The sequence below is a fragment of the Gossypium raimondii genome, chromosome 7, assembly GCF_025698545.1.
Source record: "Gossypium raimondii isolate GPD5lz chromosome 7, ASM2569854v1, whole genome shotgun sequence".
In the NCBI taxonomy this organism is placed as follows: domain Eukaryota; kingdom Viridiplantae; phylum Streptophyta; class Magnoliopsida; order Malvales; family Malvaceae; genus Gossypium; species Gossypium raimondii.
The window spans coordinates 52,019,084-52,038,234 of record NC_068571.1 but is presented as its reverse complement, the minus strand read 5'-3'; the positions used below and the strand labels follow the sequence as shown (position 1 = coordinate 52,038,234).

Here is a 19,151-nt window from a genome sequence, read left to right as displayed (position 1 = left end):
AGATTCAGAGGTGTAGTCAAGGGATTCGGTCCTCCCTAAAATGAAAAATTTTATATTTAGTTATTTTATAATTTTAAAGAATTTAATTAGTATATAGTAAAATTACATATCCACCTAAAATGAGAAAAAAATTGATTTAATCTTTTAAAATTATAAAATATATCCTGTTAAAATGATGAAATTTTACTTTTGATATCGTAAAAATATACAATTTAATTCTAGCATCATCTCAAAAGAATTTCGACTTCACCTAACAGACTGTAATTATGGTTTTTATGGTTTCGTATTTAAAAATATTAAATATTATTATAAAAATATTGAAAATATAAAATTTATAAAAAAAATAATTTAAATTACAAATGAAACAACTTGAAGTTATGACGTCAAGTTCTTTAATATCTTAATTTTATATATTTTTTATAAATTATTTTTGCTTTAATAATAATGAGATTAAAAAGGGCGCCATTATTACAACATGGAAGTTCTCAAAGAGGGCGTGGAGAGAGAACAAACAAAGAAGTGATTCTTTTTGGACACAACATTGATATAACCTTTGATGCATTTGTATTAGTCCTTGTAGTTTATAAAACTTATGGATTTAGTCCTTATGCTTTAATTTGGCATTCTTAGTTTTTGCACTCTTTAAAATTTAAAATTTTAGTCCTTCCCAAATGATTGATAACTGATAAACTTATTAAATTTTACTATTTTCAAAATCTAATGCAAGAGACATATTATCATATGTGTAATGGCATGTTAGCTTATTATTTTCATATATTACTCACTAAAATCCAATTAATGGATTAATGGCTATCATTTACCTCAAGACTGAAATTTCAAAATTTGAAAAAGTATAGAGACTTAGAATGATCCAATTGAAAAATATGGACTAAATCTACAATTGTACACACAAGATGGGGCCAATAATTGAATTTAACCAAATGAATTTAACAATTAGTGTTTGGGTTAGGACTAAAATTTCAACATTTCTAAAGTACAAGGACTAGAATTGATCAAATTAAAGTACAAGGTCTAAATCCATAACTTTTGCAAAGTACAATAACTAATTGTAGAATTTAACCCAACATTTAACCTTAAGTCTTTGTATTATTTAAATTTACAAATTAGTCCATGTACTTTTATTTCCAATAATTTAGTTTTTCTACTTGCGATTTCAAAATTCAGTCCAATTATTAACATTGTTAATTTTTATTAAATTTATTGGTGTAACATTTTAAAATTAAAAAAAATCATTTGGTAGTCATGTAACTAAAAAATGACGTTCTAATGAACTTGAATTTAACAAAATAATTATAAAAAGTCAACAACTGGACCTGAATTTTGAAATCCGGCAAGTAGAGGTGCTCATGGGCTGGGCGGCCCGGCCCGGCCCGATGGCCCGCCCGAAATATGGGAGGGTTTGGGTAAAAATATAGGCCCGAAATATGGGCTTGGGAAAAAAACGAGACCCGTTTAGAAAACGGGCCGGGCCTCAGGCACCACTTTTTCGGCCCGGCCTGGCCCGGCCCGATATAATAAATATATTTATTTTTTTTAATTTTAAAATATTTTTTACATACTTTTTTAATTTTTTTTAAATTTTAAAATATTTTTAAAATACTTTTTTTAATTTTTTTAATTTTAAAATATTTTAAAAATATTTTTAAAATACTTTTTTTAATTTTTTAAAATTTTTAAAATAAAAATAGGCCGAGCCGGGCCGGGCACGGGCTTATGATTTTTTTCCCGGGCCGGGCCTGGGCAAAATCTTAGGCCCATATTTCGGGCCGGGTCGGGCCAGGGCCGAAAATTTTTTATGGGCCCAGCCTGAATCCGGCCCGGCCCATGAGCACCTCTACAGGCAAGTAGAGAGATTTAATTTTTGAAAATAAAAGTATAGAAAATATGTGAAAAATACAAGGGCTTATGATATATTTTAGACTTGTAATAATAATGATAAAAGTAATAATGGAATGGCGGTAATGAAAAAAGCCTGCAACTGTGTGTACGAATCCCATTTAAGTTAAAGTTTCAATCTTTTCCCAGAAGAGATAGATATGTAGGGTTCTTTTTTCTTCTTTTTATGATCTAGGTTTTCATTGGTTTAATTTTTCTTTCAGTCCTTGTATTTTTTTGTGTGTTTGAAATTTTGTTTATCTACTTTAAATCCCGTAGTGAGCCTTTTAATTTAATAATTGAAGTTTCAATTGATAACACCGTGAAATAAATTATATTAAATCGAATTATGTGATGTATTTAAAATAAAATAAAAACGTACTCTCGTTGTTAATATTACATCGCCGTGAAAAGTTAAATAAGCGAATAAAAATATTAAATATGGGATTATAAAGTTTTTAAAGAGCGTGTTAGGATATTATTATTAACTATTACTTTTTAGCAATTTAATTTCTACGCAACTATTACTATATAAAATATATATATGCCCCGAGGTCTATCAATAAAATTTAAGAGACTACCATATTCTTATTAGAAATGAAGTCAATACTTTTCCTTGACCATATGAGCAATTTTTTTTAATTTTAAAAATGTCACATGATCTAATTTAACCAATTTTATTAATTGGAATCTAATTATTAAATAAAAATAGGAGAGTGTAAGTTTTGGAATTAAAAAGGGTTGGGTTTAAATATACAAAGAGAGAGTTCCATGTGTTAGTAATGTACAAAAAGTTACTAAAAAACAAGAAGTGGTTATTTATAGAGTTAAAAGAAAGGTGAAATTCTATTATTAGTCCATGTATTTTGTGAAAGTTCTAGATTTAATCATTGTATTTTAATTTAATATTTTTAGTTCATACATTTTTAAATTTTAAAATTTTAATCTTCATCAAAAGATAGTGTTAAATTCATTAAGTTTTACTATTTTCAAAATATGGTTTGCCAAATATATTATCATACGTGTAATGCAACGTTAGCTTGTTATTTTCATTTATTACTCACTAAAAATCTAATTAATAAATTAACGAGTGTTATTCACGTCAAGACTAAAATTTTCAAATCCGAAAAGTACAGTATTCAGAATGATCTAATTGGAGAATATAGACCAAATCTATAATTGTACCAATAGTACAGGACTACTAATCGTATTTAACCAAACATATTTATTTACTACTATTTAAATTAGGACTAAATTTTCAAAATTTTAAAAATATAAGGACTAAAATTGACCGACTACAAGATACATATTTATAAACAAAGAAGAACAGTGTTTTTAACACAAGAAGAAGGGAGTGTTGTTTTGGGGTGGCGACGAGGGACACTTGTGAGTGGGGATGCAGAGCTCAGTATCTCAGATCGCACGTGACATTTGCCTAGGAATGGGAGAGAGACACCATTTTTTTTGTCTAAAACAAAAAGGGATTAATTGCACCATACACCTTGGATTATGATTCAAATTCTAAATTTATCTCAATTTTTATTATGTTTTAATTGAATTGAGTTTTCAAAGTATTAGTATCATTAAGAATGTTATCTTGAATATAATGTGGAGTATAATTAAGTTGATGTAAGAACTTGAACGATAGTATGATAAAACTTCGATTACTAAAATAGAATATTTTGAAGACATGACCAACTTACAATTTAAATTATATTTCGAAGTCTTATGTTGTATTAACCTTTAAAAATATAATTATGATGCTGCTGATTGAATCTTAATTTAATTGCCATCGTTATTGTTACAACAATCAAGAGGATGTGAGATCAGGCGCACTTAAACGCGTATTATCATCTTACTGAGTCTTAGCCATGTCATCTACCAAGTCACCTGCCACGTCAACATAAACTTAATAATCATTTGGGGCTTACCTAGAAGTTAGTTATTTGAAGGCTTAATTGATTGCTTATATTTGATTAGGGGCTCAATTAATTATTGAATTATTTTACAATAAATTTTCATTATATTAAACTTTTTTTAATAGAAACTTTATGCTTTTATGCAAAGCAGAGGTGTTATAGGTTGGGTCATGTCAAGACCCAGTTTCAAAAAAATTCAAGTCTAGACCTGTTTTCAGGTGAGGCCCGTCTAAAAGCGATTTTCACTATTTAAAAATAATAAAATATTAAAAATTATATTTTAATTCATATTTTATATACTTTTATAATTAAATTTAAACAATTAAAACTTTCCACCAAATCCTAAAAACTTGTGGTTGGGGGACCAACTATATCCTAGCTTTTCCTTTTTAATTCATAGCACTTTTTGTTGAGGGCATAATGTTTTTTAGGGTTGAGAAAAAAATTGACCAAATGAGAAATCAAGCCAAATCGATAATTCGGTTCAGTTCGAAATTTTTTATGGTTTGGTTCGATTTAATGATGTCAATGAATTGCATCAAATTGGTTCGATTTCAGTTTATTTCATTGAACATTGAAAAGTTACAAAAATACGTTTAAAAAATTTTAAAATTTTATTATTTTTTGAACATAGAAGCCCAATATATAAATCCATTTAAAACTTAAAACAAAACCCATTGCTTATAAATTCTAAATATAGCATTTATTATGCTTTTACATATTTTATAAGTAAATGAAAAAGAAAACCTAAATCTAATTTCAGCGCTAGTCTCTCACTTAATTCATTACTTATTTATTGTTGTTGTTAAAACTTCTAAAATTTTAGTTATCATTATTAACATTTTCAAGTTGGATACTTTTTTATTGCTGTTACACATTAAGAGTTACAAAATATAAATAATTTAACATTTGATTACGTCAGTTAAAATTGAAAGTGATTAAATCAGGTTTAATTAGATTTTTAATAAACATTTATAATCATAGATTTTACAAATTATTTTTAGATAAATAGATTAATTGAGACCTTATGTGTATTTGAAAATTTAATAAACACAAAACAAAGACAATTTTATTTAAACAAAGTCCAAAATCTCAAAGCTAAAAATAATATGAAAACTCAAACCCCGAATTTAAGATGATATTAAGTGTTCTTTCCAATTATTTTATTATTTATTACACTCTAAATATAAAGACATTATTCTGAAGTAGATTATGAATTTTTATTTTTAATGTGATATTCAATATTTATAAAATTATATATTTTAATACTAAAAATAATTGTGTTTGATTCGAATTTAGAGTTAATTGCTAAAATAATATTAGTAAATTATGAGTTTTAATATATTTTTATATTATGAAATCCAGCAAAAAAAAAAAAGAATACTTTAATCACATCTACACCATAATATCAAATATTTACAATTTTTTAATAAACAAACACATATTTTTTAATCCAAATAAGATTTTAACTTGAGAAGGGCATGTGGGATGATGTGAGACAGAGCACAAAACTCGAGGTAAGGTGTCTGGATCCATTCACGTTTTCAACTATATAGTTATGTTTTGGATAAATTGCACATCCCATCACTCTAACTTTCATAAATTTTTATGTTGATCACTAAAAAAATTAAAAAGTTTGCAAATAAGACCTTAATGCAACAAAAAAGTATTTTAATGTTATAGAGCTTTAATAAGTTTTTCACACGTTTAGAAAAAAAAAAACCATAAAAAAGGCAAAAGATTGTCAGAAATGAAAGCATTCGAAGGTATGGTTGATTTGTGAAGTGACAGAGATGGTTTATGAAACTAAAACAAGAAGTCATTCTCCCCTTTCCTATTACCACTGTGTTTTGTTTTTGGTTACAATATTTTATAAGTCCCTGCACTCTTCACTAATTTAAATTTTAGTTCCTATATTTTTATTTTCAAAATTCAGATAACATTTTTGTTTCTCTTCGTAAATTTATTAGTGTAATATTTTGAAATAAAATAAAATACTCCATTAGTAGCAATTGAACTAAAATAAAAATATTGTAATGAACTTGAATTTAATAAAATAATTTAATCAACGTTAAATAGTTGGAACTGGTTTTAAAATCTGAAAATAGATAAACTAAATTCCTAGAAATAAAAATAAAAGTATAATGACGAAATTCTAAATTTATAAAAAGTAGATCAACTTATAATATATTTAAATTTTTAAAAGATATTTTCTAATATTGTTCTATAGACCCCAAGGGCTTGTCCTGCTTCTTTCTTCCCCATGTTTTATTATAAGATCATAATAGATCAAAAATGGGAATATTTGGGTTTGCCATTCAATTTTTTAAAAGTTTCATGGTTTAAGATTTCATACTTAATATTGGGTTTTTTATTACTTTTAGTTTTTTGAGTTCATATTGGATTGTTTTTTTAGATATTTGACTTTCTAGGTAAAATGAAGTTAAATAAAGTTCGAACTCGAGTTAATTTACATGACATGGTATTCTTTTTCACTGTTATTTAATCATATAGACAGGGTTACCAATCAACTGATGGTGCTATGAATCTGGACCTACTAAGATTATAAAAGTAGAAAAGATCAAATCATATGAAAGTAGAGAGATTAAATCTCAAATTTCAGTGAGTTACGATAATTAGACCTAACCTCGGCTGAAACTAAATGATTTGTTGATTTGCCTTGACTTCTGAGTGAATGGAGTTCCTTCCTACACATCTCCAAAAAAAAATTGAATCACGTTGTAGCAAATTTCACGAAACTTGCCTAACTAGTACAAAGTACGTGAAAGTACCATAGAAGCTTTTGTACGAAGAGTTGGATTGCAATTTATCCTTTCTATTCAAAAAATGGCAAATTAGTCCACGTGCATTAGATTAAGTAGCAAACCGGTCATTCTATTAAAATTTCCATCTATTTTTACTGTTAAAAACTGATTCTTATACGTCAGCATAAGATATACGTCACATGTCATTGTCTAGTTATTTTGCAGCCATGCCATATTTTAATAGTAGAAATGAATGAAAAATTTAATAGAAAAAACCAGCTTGATTTTTGATCTAACGTACAAAGACTAATTTGCCCATTTTTTGAGTAAAAGGTGCAAAATGAAATTTGACTCCTAGTATAGGGACCTCCATGATACTTTTACCGTAAAAAGTATGATGTAAGAACATTATCCAATTATGTATAATTAGCCAAACCCGAACGAACCGAAATGTCAGTAACCCAAGCCAACGCCTTACTCATTCATGTTATGCATTTACAACCATGGGAAAGGCAGTAGAGCTGTCCATGGGCCGGGCCGGGTCCGGAAAAAATTTTCGGCCCGACTCTTAGGCCCGGGCCCGGCCCGGCCCGATTTTTAATAAACACAAAAAAATATTTTAAAAATAAAAAAATAAAAAAAATATTTTTAAAGTATTTTAAAATTAAAAAATAAAAATAAAAAATATATATTTATTATATTCGGGCCGGTCTGGGCCGGGCCCGGCCAAAAAAGTTGAGCCCGAGCCCGGTCCATTTTTAAACGGGCCTCGTTTTTTTGCCCAAGCCCATATTTTGGGCCTATATTTTTACCCGAACCCTCCCATATTTCGGGCGGGCCGTCGGGCCGGGCCGGGCCGCCCGGCCCATGGACAGGTCTAAAAGGCAGTAGTACAACAATGAGGCAATCAATACAGAAGACTGATTCCAACAAGTCCTTATAACATAGAGCAACGGTCAGGTCGCGGTTTTAACTTACATATCGAGCAGAGTTTTTCGACTTCACGCGGTAGACTTGCCGGCTGCCTTCTCCACAAAATCTTTAATGTTGAAAGCATCATTGTTCTTAGTAATGACACCCTGTTCATATAGTAGTTTATTCATCAGAGACTAACAGAACTGAGTAAAAGAATCGAAATTCCGGGTGCGATGTGAGACCTTTTCTGTTACGATACCAGTTATTAGATAGGCAGGGGTTACATCAAAAGCAGGGTTCCAAACCAAGATCCCGGATGCAGCAACTTGCTCACCAAGTCCTCCCCGTGAATGCAATAACTCCTTTGAGGATCTTTCCTCGATGACAATTTCTTCTCCGGAGGAAAGAGATAAGTCGATGGAAGAAAGTGATGCAGCAATGTAAAACGGGATGTGATGATGCATTGCACATACGGCAAGGCTATAGGTTCGAATTTTGTTAGCAGTATCACCTGCAATTCAACGAATGAAATCGGTTAAATTACTTCGTCAAGATATTAAAGGGAAATGCATCGTTAATATCTGTAGAATACCGTTTGCTGCTACAGGATCTGCTCCAACAATAACAGCACTCAGACGACTTTCTTTCATTAATGCAGCTGCAGCGGAATCTGCTATCAGAGTAGCGGGTATTTTGTCATGTACCAGCTCGAAAGCCGTAAGCCAGGATCCCTGTCATCAAAATCAAATGAACAATAGGCATGATGAACCATTTCATCATGCAAATAACTTCAACGAGAGGGTTACCTGATTGAAGGGTCGGGTTTCCGTACAATATGCTCTTTCCAGAACTCCCTCAGCATGAAGTGCACGGATGACACCGAGGGCAGTACCGTATCCAGCTGTTGCAAGACTGTAAAGAAAGAGAAACATGATCATATGCCTATTCGGTTATTGTATGAATTCTAATGCCTTTTTGCCAACATTACAAGAGAAACAACAGGAGAAAAGACAATCAAACCTTCCAGTGTTGCAGTGCGTCAAAACGGAAAATCTCGGCACGATTTTCCGTTGGTCCTGGAGAAATCTTGACCCATAAGACCCAATTGCTTTATTTGAAGCAACATCATCATCAAGCATTATTTCAGCAGCCTCTATATAAGCCTGTAAATATTGAAAATAATACCCGAAAGCGTAAAAGTACCATGGAGGCTATTGTACTAGGAGTCAAATTGCATTTTTCCCCCTCTACTCAAAAAATGGGTAAATTAGTCTCTATATGTCAGATCAAAGAGCAAACTAGAGGTGCTCATGGGCCGGGCCGAGCCCATAAAAATTCAGCCCGTATCCTTCGCCGGCCCGGCCCATTTTTTAAATAAACAAAAAAAATTTAGAAAATTTTAAAAAAATATTTTAAAATATTTTTAAAAAGTCTTTTAAAATATTTTTAAAAATAAAATATATATTTATTATATTCGGGCCGGGCCGGGCCGGGCTGGGCTAAAAAAGTGGTGCCCGATGCCCGGCCCGTTTTCTAAACGGGCCTCATTTTTTTACTCAAGCCCATATTTCGGGCCTATATTTTTACCCAAACTCTCCCATATTTCGGGCGGGCCGTCGAGCCGGGCCACCCGGCCCATGAGCACCTCTAGAGCAAACAGGTCCTTAAATTCCATGCATTTCTACTGTAACAATAACCAGACAGTTACACGTGTAACTATCTGATTATTCTGACCAGTTTTTAATAATAAAAATGGATAAATTTTTAACAGAAATACCAGTTTGCTATTTGAATTAACGTATAGACACTATTTTGCTCATTTTTTAGTAGGAAAGGTAAAATGCAGTCTGACTTGTACTATAGGCCATCCATGATACTTTTATAGACCCATGTATCTCAAAAGAAACTCTAAGGAACCAAATTCATACAACAAGTGGATAGCAAATAGCTGGAATTGCTCAAAAGCATAACAATGAATACCCCACCTGGAAAACACTCTCAGGCATTATAGTAGTAGAAGCAGCATTTGATGTAATTTCTATAAGCTTTTTAGCAGCATCAGAAAGATTCACAGCTGTTGGTCGACTGAAAAAGGAGATACAATACAAGTAGACCTGTGAATTCTAACCCGAACCCGAAACAACCTGAATTCAAAATGATGCGAACAAGCAACTCAAAATATCCGAGCTCAAAGTAACTTAAACCCAAAATGAACTGAAACCGTAATGATTCAATCCTAAAAACCCAAGCCTCAAACCCAGACTCGAAACAATTTGAACCCGAAACAAACTAAACCCAGTTAGTCAACAAAATGAATCCGAAACAACCCAAATTCAAAATGATGCAAACAAGCAAACTCAAAATGACTCGAGCTCGAAGTAACTAAAACCCAAAATGAATTGAAACTGTAATGATTCAATCCTAAAAAACCCGAATTTCAGTTCAATGAAATAAAGAAAACCTTGAGACAAGATATTCCAATTTCAATTCAATGAAAGAAGCAGCTTCCTCAGATGTCCCATTAAAGTCCTTAAAGTTGGCCACTTCTACAGCAAGGGAAAGAGCTGCTGCAATGGCGATAGCAGGCGCCCCACGAACCACCATATCCCGGATTGCATTCCTTAAAAACCCGTCAAATAAAAGTAAAAACACCCAAATTCACTTACATTATTTCAAATCCAATTCAAAAAGAAACAAAGCAAAAGACCGACAGGAAGAAACTACTCATTACCATCCATCTGTAGCATCTTGAATATCTAAGTACACTGTTTCCAAAGGGAGTTTTCTCTGTTCAGAAAAAGATAGATTCCAAGTTCAAAGATCGTCAGTTTTATACAGAAAATGGATGGGAAAGAAGAAAGAAAGAAAAAACTAGACCTGGTCGAGTAGCTGAAGGGATCCACGTTTGTAACAGATAGACTGGAGAGAATTGTGAATTCAAAGATCGTTGCTCGACTTGGAATCGGGCGCCATTGATTGGGGTTCTTTTTGATAAAGCAAATAAATAATATGATTTATCAGAGGTGTTTTGGCTTTTCGAGCTTTTTTTGCTGCTATTGAATGTTCTTTTTCGTTGTGGTTGCGCCGCGAGAGTGAGACAAGGCACGAGCCGCCACTATGAATCTTGTATAATTGGGTTTTGGTCCCTCCATTAGATATTCTTTTCACAATAAGGTCCTTTTTATTTAAATTGTGAAGTTAAGTAAGAATGGAAGGCTCGAAAAATAAAATGCCGATAAAACTTTACTAAAATGCTTTTATGGTTTGGTTATTGTTTCGAATTTTCCCATATCTAGTGATGTTTGAATCGGGTTAGATTAGTCGGTCGAATCAATTAGATTGGACATCGGTTTACATTGTAAATCACTCTAAAATGATTGAGTCAAAAAAAAATTAGCTGAATTAAAGATAGAATTGGATTTTATATATTTTTTAATTGAGATTACACCGATACTTAAATTAATCAAATTGGTCGAACTAAGAACCAATGACCTAATCAATTCAATCATTATTTCGATTCCAAAAACCAATGAAATTATTAATATTTTATAAACTTCTTAAATCACCTCCTAAACCGATGGAATATCAATATCCACATTTCTTTTACTTCAGATGGTTTCTCTCCAATCCCGATAGTGATTTATAACACAATTAATTATTTAAAAAATACAAAGAGAATTTTTTTGAAATTGATTAACCGATAAATATGATGATTGACGAAACCATAAAGAAAGTCAAGAGAAAAATAATTTGGGAGCGTTACCGTCCAGGTCAAAAGTCCTGCTTGAAATTTTAGAATATTTGGGTAAAAATATTTAGGCCCAAAAAGTGAGATTGGGTAAAAAAATTAAGTTCGTTTAAAATATGGGTCAAGTTCGGGCTTGAATATTAAAGGCTTCAGCCCAACTTGGCATGTTTTAAAGTTTATAATATTTTATATTATGTTATTTTTATATATTATGTCATTTAGAACACATTAAAAAAAACAAACCTATATTAAATATATAATACTACCCTAATATAAACATTAAAATAATATTAATATGACTATATAAAAATTTTCGATAAATAAAAAATATATAAAATTACTAAATATTAAAATAAATAAATAATTAAATTTTAAAAATAATATGGGTGGGCTTAAAATGAGCTTGGATTAGTCTTTTGTATACATGGGTGCATTTAGATAAAATTTTAAGCTCATATTTCGGGCTAAATTTGAACAAACATATATTAATATCATACTTTAAGCTGACCGTGAACACTTCAAAAATTATCCAATTGCTACAAAAATAACTATATCATACTAAAATTGATTTAAATAATTCGACGATTTTATGGGCCTTGTTCCATTTTTGGATGCATCTTCTATATAGTTCTTTTCTATCAAATATGACATTCTTGAAAATACCAATTGGTCAAGCATGGTGACTGAGGAAACTGTGGTGGTAGGAGACAAAGTGACGAGAAAAATTTGCGAGTGAAAGAGATCAAATTTCTCAATAGGTGTTTGTTTGTATGGAGTGCTGTAAATGAATCATCGAATGTTTGTTTATTTATTTTTAAGTTTCATCATATTAATTAAGAATTTTAAATTTTTTTCGTTTATGTTCGTTTATTTAAAATTATATATGTTTATATTTATTTGTTTAATATTCATGATGTCCGTGAACAACGGACATGTTCACTAACATTAAACAAACATATTCACAAACAATATTCATGAATAATAAACAATTGTGTATATATATATATATATTGTTTTTAGATATAAAATAGTTAAATATAAATATTAATAATTATATTATAAATAAAAATATAAACCAAAATAATTGTATTAATATATACTAATGGAACAATAAACAAACTTAAACAAATATAAACAAACTTGTTCATGAACATAAATGAATTGAACTAACTTTATTTGTGTTCGATTCATTTAATAAATAAGCCTCAAATCTTATTTATGTTTATTCATTTAACTTAATCAACGAACAAAAAACAAATTGCTCGTGATGTATTTATTAAATATATACATACTACTTTATTTAAAACATACTAATCATTTTATAATTACACTAACATTTTATTATACTTATGAATAATAAGAGTTTAAATATAATCCTATACACTTTAGTATTTTTATAATGTCATTAACTAATTTAATAATTAACCTTGTTAACAATTCCTCGGGTTAAAATATCGACAAAATTATAAAATTGTGAATGCATTTAAAAGGTCTCTATATTATAGTAACTCGATCCAATTAATCTCTTTGTTATTAAATAGATTAATTTAGTCCTTTACTATTAAAAAGAATCAAATAAAGCCACATTGAACTGCAATTAAAAAATTAATTTTCAAGCCAAATATGAGCTTATTTGATTCTTTTAATAGTATTAGGATTAAATTGATTCATTTAATAATAGATAGATCGATTTGATCAAGTACTTATAATACTGAGACCTCATAAATGATTTACCCTATAAAAATAGAGAAAGCAGTTTATATTAAATTAAAATATAACAAAATAAAAAATCAAAACCAGACCCTATAGTTACTTTTGTTATAATTTACCATTGAATAAATCTTATATCAAAATAATATAAATTCGTATTAAAAATATATATTCCTATAACATTCATACCCTTAATAGTTTATTTCTTTTAAAATAAATCAACTTGGTGGTTAAAAAATTTTTACTTTTGGAACTTTTCCGTGACCTCACAGTTTCTTACAGATAATTTTTTTTAAAAAAAAAGTAAAATTAAAAAAATCTAAAATTCCGCAAAATTTGGTAATTACAAACCACCGTTTTCCTTTACCGTCAACGCTGTTATACCGACATGTCCATATATTCCCTTGATCAACGACACGGTAATTTATTTTTTATTTTATTTTGTTTTCTCTTTCCCTTATTCTTATTCCCCCTCCTTCATTCTTCAATTAAAAATCAATAAAAAAGGAAAAAAAAAATTCAGATTTTTGGCTTTTTGATGCGCCTCAGGTACTTTTTATCTCCTCAAGTTGTGTTTAATCTAAGCTTCTTATTTTTATTTTTTGTAAATTCAATAGATCAGAGCCGTTGGATTTTGTGTTTGGATCTGAATCGTGTGGCAATAAATCGTGTATTGCAGGTTTTTTTTTTTTTGCGAGTTTAATTTCGTTTTCTCGTGTTTTGATTTAGCTGATGATTGTGACTTCAACGGTTGTTGTTTGCTTTTTTTTTTTAAATTGTTATTTTCATCGTCATTGATTTGATCTAATATGCATGTTGATTGTCAATTTCGGTTTTGAGTTTTTTACGAAATAGATTGTTTTTAGATTTTAAAATTATGATTAGAAAATAAGGAAATTTACTGGATAATTAGGTTTAAATTATAAACCAAGTAATAAAAACCCTGGCTGTGTTTAGTAATGTCGGTTGTGAGTTAGAATGGGATCTGTTGGCTTCTATTCGTTCTATAGAATCAAAGCTTTTTTTAGCTTAGCTATGTTGAGTTTCTGCACAAATGGAGTTGAAATATCTATTTCTTTTAAGTTTAATTTTGTTTTTTTCATGTTTTAATTTATATTATGATTTTGACTTCAATAAATGTGTTCTTTAAATTGTCTTTCATTGTCATTGATTTGATCTAATGTGCTTGAAGATTGTTAACTTCGCTTTGAGTTTTTATGAGGTAAATTGTTTTTGATGTTTAAAACTTCTTATTAGGAAATAAGGAATTCGGTGGATAATTAGGTTATGATAATTTAATTGTCAATTATTGCTAAAACTAAAAGATAAAAACCCTGGAGATTGTTCTAACTGTGCTTAAACAAATATTTGTTTCTTGTAAGTTCGATTGTTTGTTTTAGTAATGTTTGTATTGAATCCTTCAGATAATGTTGCTATCCCCTAAGAATGGTTTAGAATGTTTCCGGTGCTTTGAAGTCAATTATTTATGCTCAGAAACTTATTTCGGCTTACCCTTTCTGTGAATTGTTATGACTCATTCCATGGATCCTGGCTGCATTATGTTTGCAGCAATAGAATCAGTATAAGATAAGCTAGAGAGTTTCTGTAATAGCTTCTTTAAGATTGGATGGTTGGTAGTTGTTTTGGAAGTATGAAGCACATTTTTATTTTTTGCGTTCAGCCTTAATTCTTTGTATTCATAACTTACACTTCTGTAGATTGACCTGCAGTTTTGTTTCTTTTTTTGTTTTTCCTTGAGGTGACAGCCATCATTGCTTTCTCCTCATAGGAATTGCTTTCTGCTGTTAGTGACATTTCAACATGTCTTACTTTCATGTCTTTATAGGATGAAGGGAACCCCTTACAAAATGAGGTGGAGGGCTAAAGAACTCTCTCTGGCTCTCATTATTCTTGTATGTACAACTATTTTTATTTTGACATGGGACAGAAGTCCAACACTTACTTCAACCCTGCCATCAAAAAATCAGTTGCAGCTCTCTCCAGGTTAGTTTGAACCTACCTTATTTCACCACTGTGCTATTTATTAGTTTCTCACTTTGTTAATCAGGATAACCCAAGCATCTTTTCCAACTAATTGTTCAGTCCTCCCTTGCTTCACTGGCTTGCCCAACTAAGCCCAATACGAAGTTATTTGTCATTCTGCATTCTGTTAATATTCCTGGTTGATGCCATATATGATATATGTATATTTTTTACTGTCAAAGGAGTCAATTTTTTTTTGTAATAAAAAGTGCATTGTCAAAGCCTAGTAACTTTCAGCATAGGGATTGCAACATGGTTTGGCATTCTGCATTGTAAGACAATATTTTTAACAGCATACATTAATGCCAAGTTGATGAAATTTTATTTTCTTTTGATTTTTGCTCCTTCTAGAATATAGGGATAAAAGTGTTTTCCGGATAGAAGTACTATTACTCACAATAGGTTTCCTTCCTCTCATAATATCTGGTGCAGATATTAAAACTGTACCAGTAGATCCCAAAACACATGTGAAAGAAGATATTTCTACATTGACACGGGGTGAAGCAGTAAATAACAAAGAGGGACAACATGTTGATAAGACACATTCTACCAATACTGACAAAAGTTCTTCAGACTTTGAAGAAGTTACTATTCAGAAGAAAGGTGATCTGCTGTTCTATCTGTCTCAAGAATAAAGACAGTTTTCGAATGTTTCCGTGACTAATCTTTTAGAATAATTTGTTATGCTAAATCTTGTTTTTGGTTGGTATTCCAATACTTTCATCGACATGGTCATAAGTATTGCGCGCAAGCTGATGTTTGAGGCTTATAATTACCAATGTCAATGGTACATATTTTTATAGAGCTCTCTTATTTTGACGAGCATTTGTATGGTTAGATGAAACATTTTCATTGTTATAGATGATCTAACGATTTCCTGCTTCATATCTGTCTGGTTGTGAATTCATTAATGATTGGAGCGAGATTTCCTATTCTATTTTCTTGTGGTCTAATGTTTACAGAAATGGTTTTGTGCTCTCCAGCACACTTTTCCTTGTTTTAAAATGAGCTGCAGCCAATTTCTTCATTTTATACTTTATTAGTCATGGTATTTTGGGGGTTCCCATTGTAATTTGTTATGGTGGTGCAGAAGCAGCAGCAAAACACAAACACAGTCCCAAAAGAGAAGAAACTAATGTTATTGAAAGCGGATCAGACTCAAAACTGATAGCAGAAACAAACAATGTAATTTTAAGAGGAAACACTTCAGAACAAGAAGAAAAAAGTGTGGACCATCAAGGTAAAATATTTCCTATACATGATATGAGTTTACATTTGGAAATTGCAGAGAAGAAACTCTGCTTATAGTGTTTTGTTGTTATATACATTATGCTTCGGGAGGAAATGCATTTATCAACATGATTTGATAAGACCACGTCTGATCAATCTTTGTTGATCGATATCTTGTAAGCAAATGATGGATATCTCAGCAAAGAGTTATTTACTTTGTTTCTGCCACCTCTTCCAAACCTCACACATAGGTTTTGCATTCTATTACATGTTTTGATAATATCAACCATTCCTCGCAACAATTTGTATTGTGCTCTTCATCATATAGTCATATTCCTAGTAGTTTAGTCGATGAGGTGCAAGTTACCTTTGATTATGTTGTCAGTAGTCTCTCTTGCTTGTCTCTCTCCGTTTGAATCTTTAGATTTTGAATCTGTTGTTGTGATGATATTACTGATCAGTAAATAATTACCTCATTTCGTTTTCTAGCCTGTGATTACAGAAAAGGGAAATGGGTTATAGATGATAGGCGACCTTTGTATTCCGGGCATGGTTGTAAACAGTGGCTAGCATCGATGTGGGCTTGTCGTATGATGCAGCGTCAAGATTTTGCCTTTGAGAAGCTAAGATGGCAACCAAAAGACTGTGAAATGGAAGAATTTGAAGGGTCGAAGTTCTTAAAAAGGTAATAATATCTTTGGATTTGGATTTTTTCCCTTTTTATTTTATTTTTACATGGTTATAACTCTTCAGTCAAGTATTCCGGCTCGAACTTCGTCAGAAGACAATTCATCTGTTCTGATGTTCTAAAGCTTGGGTTTCATAAAGTTAGCATTTAGCTTTCACCTACATAGATGCACTATCTTCTCTTTCCTGAAGTTTTTGGTCTATTACTTGTTTACAAGTGGTCAGTGGGCTTTATTCCGTATTTGAATATAACCGATATCTATTCAACATCATTACAGGATGAAAGACAAAACCCTAGCTTTTGTTGGAGATTCATTAGGTAGGCAGCAGTTTCAGTCTCTAATGTGCATGATCACAGCCGGTAAGAATAGCCCAGATGTCCTCGATGTCGGCAAGGATTATGGACTTGTCATACCACCTGGTGGTAAACGTCCTAACGGTTGGGCTTATCGATTTCCCAGCACTAACACTACTGTCCTTTACTATTGGTCTTCCACCCTCTGTGATTTGGAACCTCTCGATATCCTGAACCCACAAACAGAATACGCAATGCATCTTGATCGACCTCCTGCATTTTTATGTGACTTTCTCGACAGAATTGATGTCTTGGTTCTAAATTCGGGGCATCACTGGAATCGAGGGAAACTTAAGGCTAACAAGTGGATCATGTACGTCGGGGGCAAACCCAACACCAACAGGAGGATAGCCGATATGGGAAGTGCCAAGAACTTCACAATCCACAGCACTCTTAAATGGTTAAACTCTCAACTCCCGAAACATCCTCATCTAAAAGCCTTTTATCGGAGCATCTCCCCTCGGCACTTCGTAAATGGGGACTGGAACAGTGGAGGGAGCTGTAACAACACTAGTCCAATGTCCATCGGTAAAGAAGTATTACAAGAAGAGTCTACTGATCAAAGTGCTGCCAGTGCTGTGAAGGGGACAAGGATTGCACTTCTCGACATAACAGCATTGTCTCAGGTAAGAGACGAGGGTCACATATCTCGGTTCAGTATTACGGCATCACCCGGTGTCCAAGATTGCTTACATTGGTGTTTGCCCGGTGTACCCGACACATGGAACGAGATCCTCTTTGCGCTAATTTAGTTCCGAATTGTTTTGTTGCCGAACGAAGAATTCTTGTAGTATGCTCTGCGAGACAATTGTATTATACTTTCAACGGCATCGTTTTAACAGCATCTCGATGTCGGATCTTCGGCTCATTCTTTGTGTTATAGAACCCACATAAATTTGGTGGTTAGTATACTTAGAAGTAGATGACCGTCTCTATAGATCATTTAGCTTAGTGTGCCATTACGTTTTATATTTTTACACTTTGTGAACATTGCTGGAGGAAGCTGCTGAATAAGAAAGTTGGCCTGAAAATGAGTACAATTTGCAGCTACCGATGAAGGAAAAAAATTTCTTACAAGGGGAAAATTCTGGAAAACACAATATTGGAATTTGGAGAATATATGAAACTCCAAACATTGTTTTTCTAGGTCGAATGATGTTGCCTTTGTATTATATACAATTTAAGGATTGTTATATAATTTAATTTGATATAATTTGGTGTTATTGTTGTTGGTTAAATTAGATTATGCTACATTTACAATAAATAAATTCAAATTTAAATGTATCTGATTATTTTGTCAATCATATTAATTTTTAACAGTAAAAATAAATAAAATTTTATCAAAAATTAATTTATTGTTTAATTTAATATGATTTATTATTTTTAATAGAAAAGTAGAACACAATTCCAAATTAATCTAATTAATTGCATATTTAATTGTGTTCCACTTTTGCTTTACTTTTCTCCGTAAGTTGTGCAACTTGATACCCATCTTTGACAAAGAGTATACATCCTGTTACATCAACCTGATGTCGGAAGAAATTTTATATATTTTATATTTTAAAAAGGAAATTTATATATTTTCATATCTTTTTCTTCTTGTTGCAATTAATATATTTAAATTTATTAATATAATTATATTTTACATTCACAAAAAATCTTAAATTGATTTGATATATACATTTATGAGCACGGGAGAATTTGAAGGTGCAAGTAGGGTTTCGTCCTCTAAAATGAAAAGGAATTATTATGTAAATCTCTTAAAATGTTTAAATTATAAATTAAAAAGTGAAAAAATTCTATTAAATTCTTTTAAAAATAATGAAATCATAAATAAAATTATATTTTAATTACTTAAAATTTTATAATTTAGTTTCGACCTC

The 19,151-nt window shown here is 31.0% G+C and overlaps 2 protein-coding genes across 5 annotated transcripts; one reads left to right on the top strand and one right to left on the bottom strand.

Moving 5' to 3' along the window:
• Positions 1 to 6,240: 6,240 nt before the first annotated feature.
• On the bottom strand, positions 6,241 to 10,551 carry LOC105795899 (methylthioribose-1-phosphate isomerase). 2 transcript variants are annotated; one of them, XR_008197567.1, is made up of 10 exons: positions 10,373 to 10,551; positions 10,227 to 10,282; positions 9,957 to 10,115; positions 9,481 to 9,580; positions 8,516 to 8,658; positions 8,302 to 8,407; positions 8,088 to 8,226; positions 7,755 to 8,006; positions 7,559 to 7,659; positions 6,241 to 6,523 (listed from the first exon to the last, which is right to left on the bottom strand). XR_008197567.1 is itself a non-coding variant. In XM_012625568.2 (10 exons), the coding sequence occupies exons 3-9, from the start codon at positions 10,097 to 10,099 to the stop codon at positions 7,582 to 7,584; spliced, it is 978 nt and encodes a 325-aa protein (XP_012481022.1). In that variant the 5' UTR covers positions 10,100 to 10,115; positions 10,227 to 10,282; positions 10,373 to 10,550; the 3' UTR covers positions 6,241 to 6,523; positions 7,559 to 7,581. The 2 variants fall into 2 exon arrangements, 1 of the variants encoding a protein (XP_012481022.1); XM_012625568.2 differs by having other exon boundaries at positions 7,738 to 8,006; positions 10,373 to 10,550.
• A 2,802-nt stretch (positions 10,552 to 13,353) lies between these two features.
• Positions 13,354 to 18,491, top strand: LOC105796244 (protein trichome birefringence-like 16). 3 transcript variants are annotated; one of them, XM_052633559.1, is made up of 6 exons: positions 13,354 to 13,372; positions 14,800 to 14,957; positions 15,429 to 15,599; positions 16,087 to 16,236; positions 16,716 to 16,911; positions 17,192 to 18,491. In XM_052633559.1, the coding sequence occupies exons 2-6, from the start codon at positions 14,801 to 14,803 to the stop codon at positions 18,018 to 18,020; spliced, it is 1,503 nt and encodes a 500-aa protein (XP_052489519.1). In that variant the 5' UTR covers positions 13,354 to 13,372; position 14,800; the 3' UTR covers positions 18,021 to 18,491. The 3 variants fall into 3 exon arrangements, with proteins under 3 accessions (XP_052489519.1, XP_012481402.1, XP_052489518.1); XM_012625948.2 differs by having other exon boundaries at positions 13,366 to 13,502; XM_052633558.1 differs by lacking the exon at positions 13,354 to 13,372 and adding an exon at positions 13,614 to 13,632.
• The last annotated feature ends 660 nt before the right edge of the window (positions 18,492 to 19,151 follow it).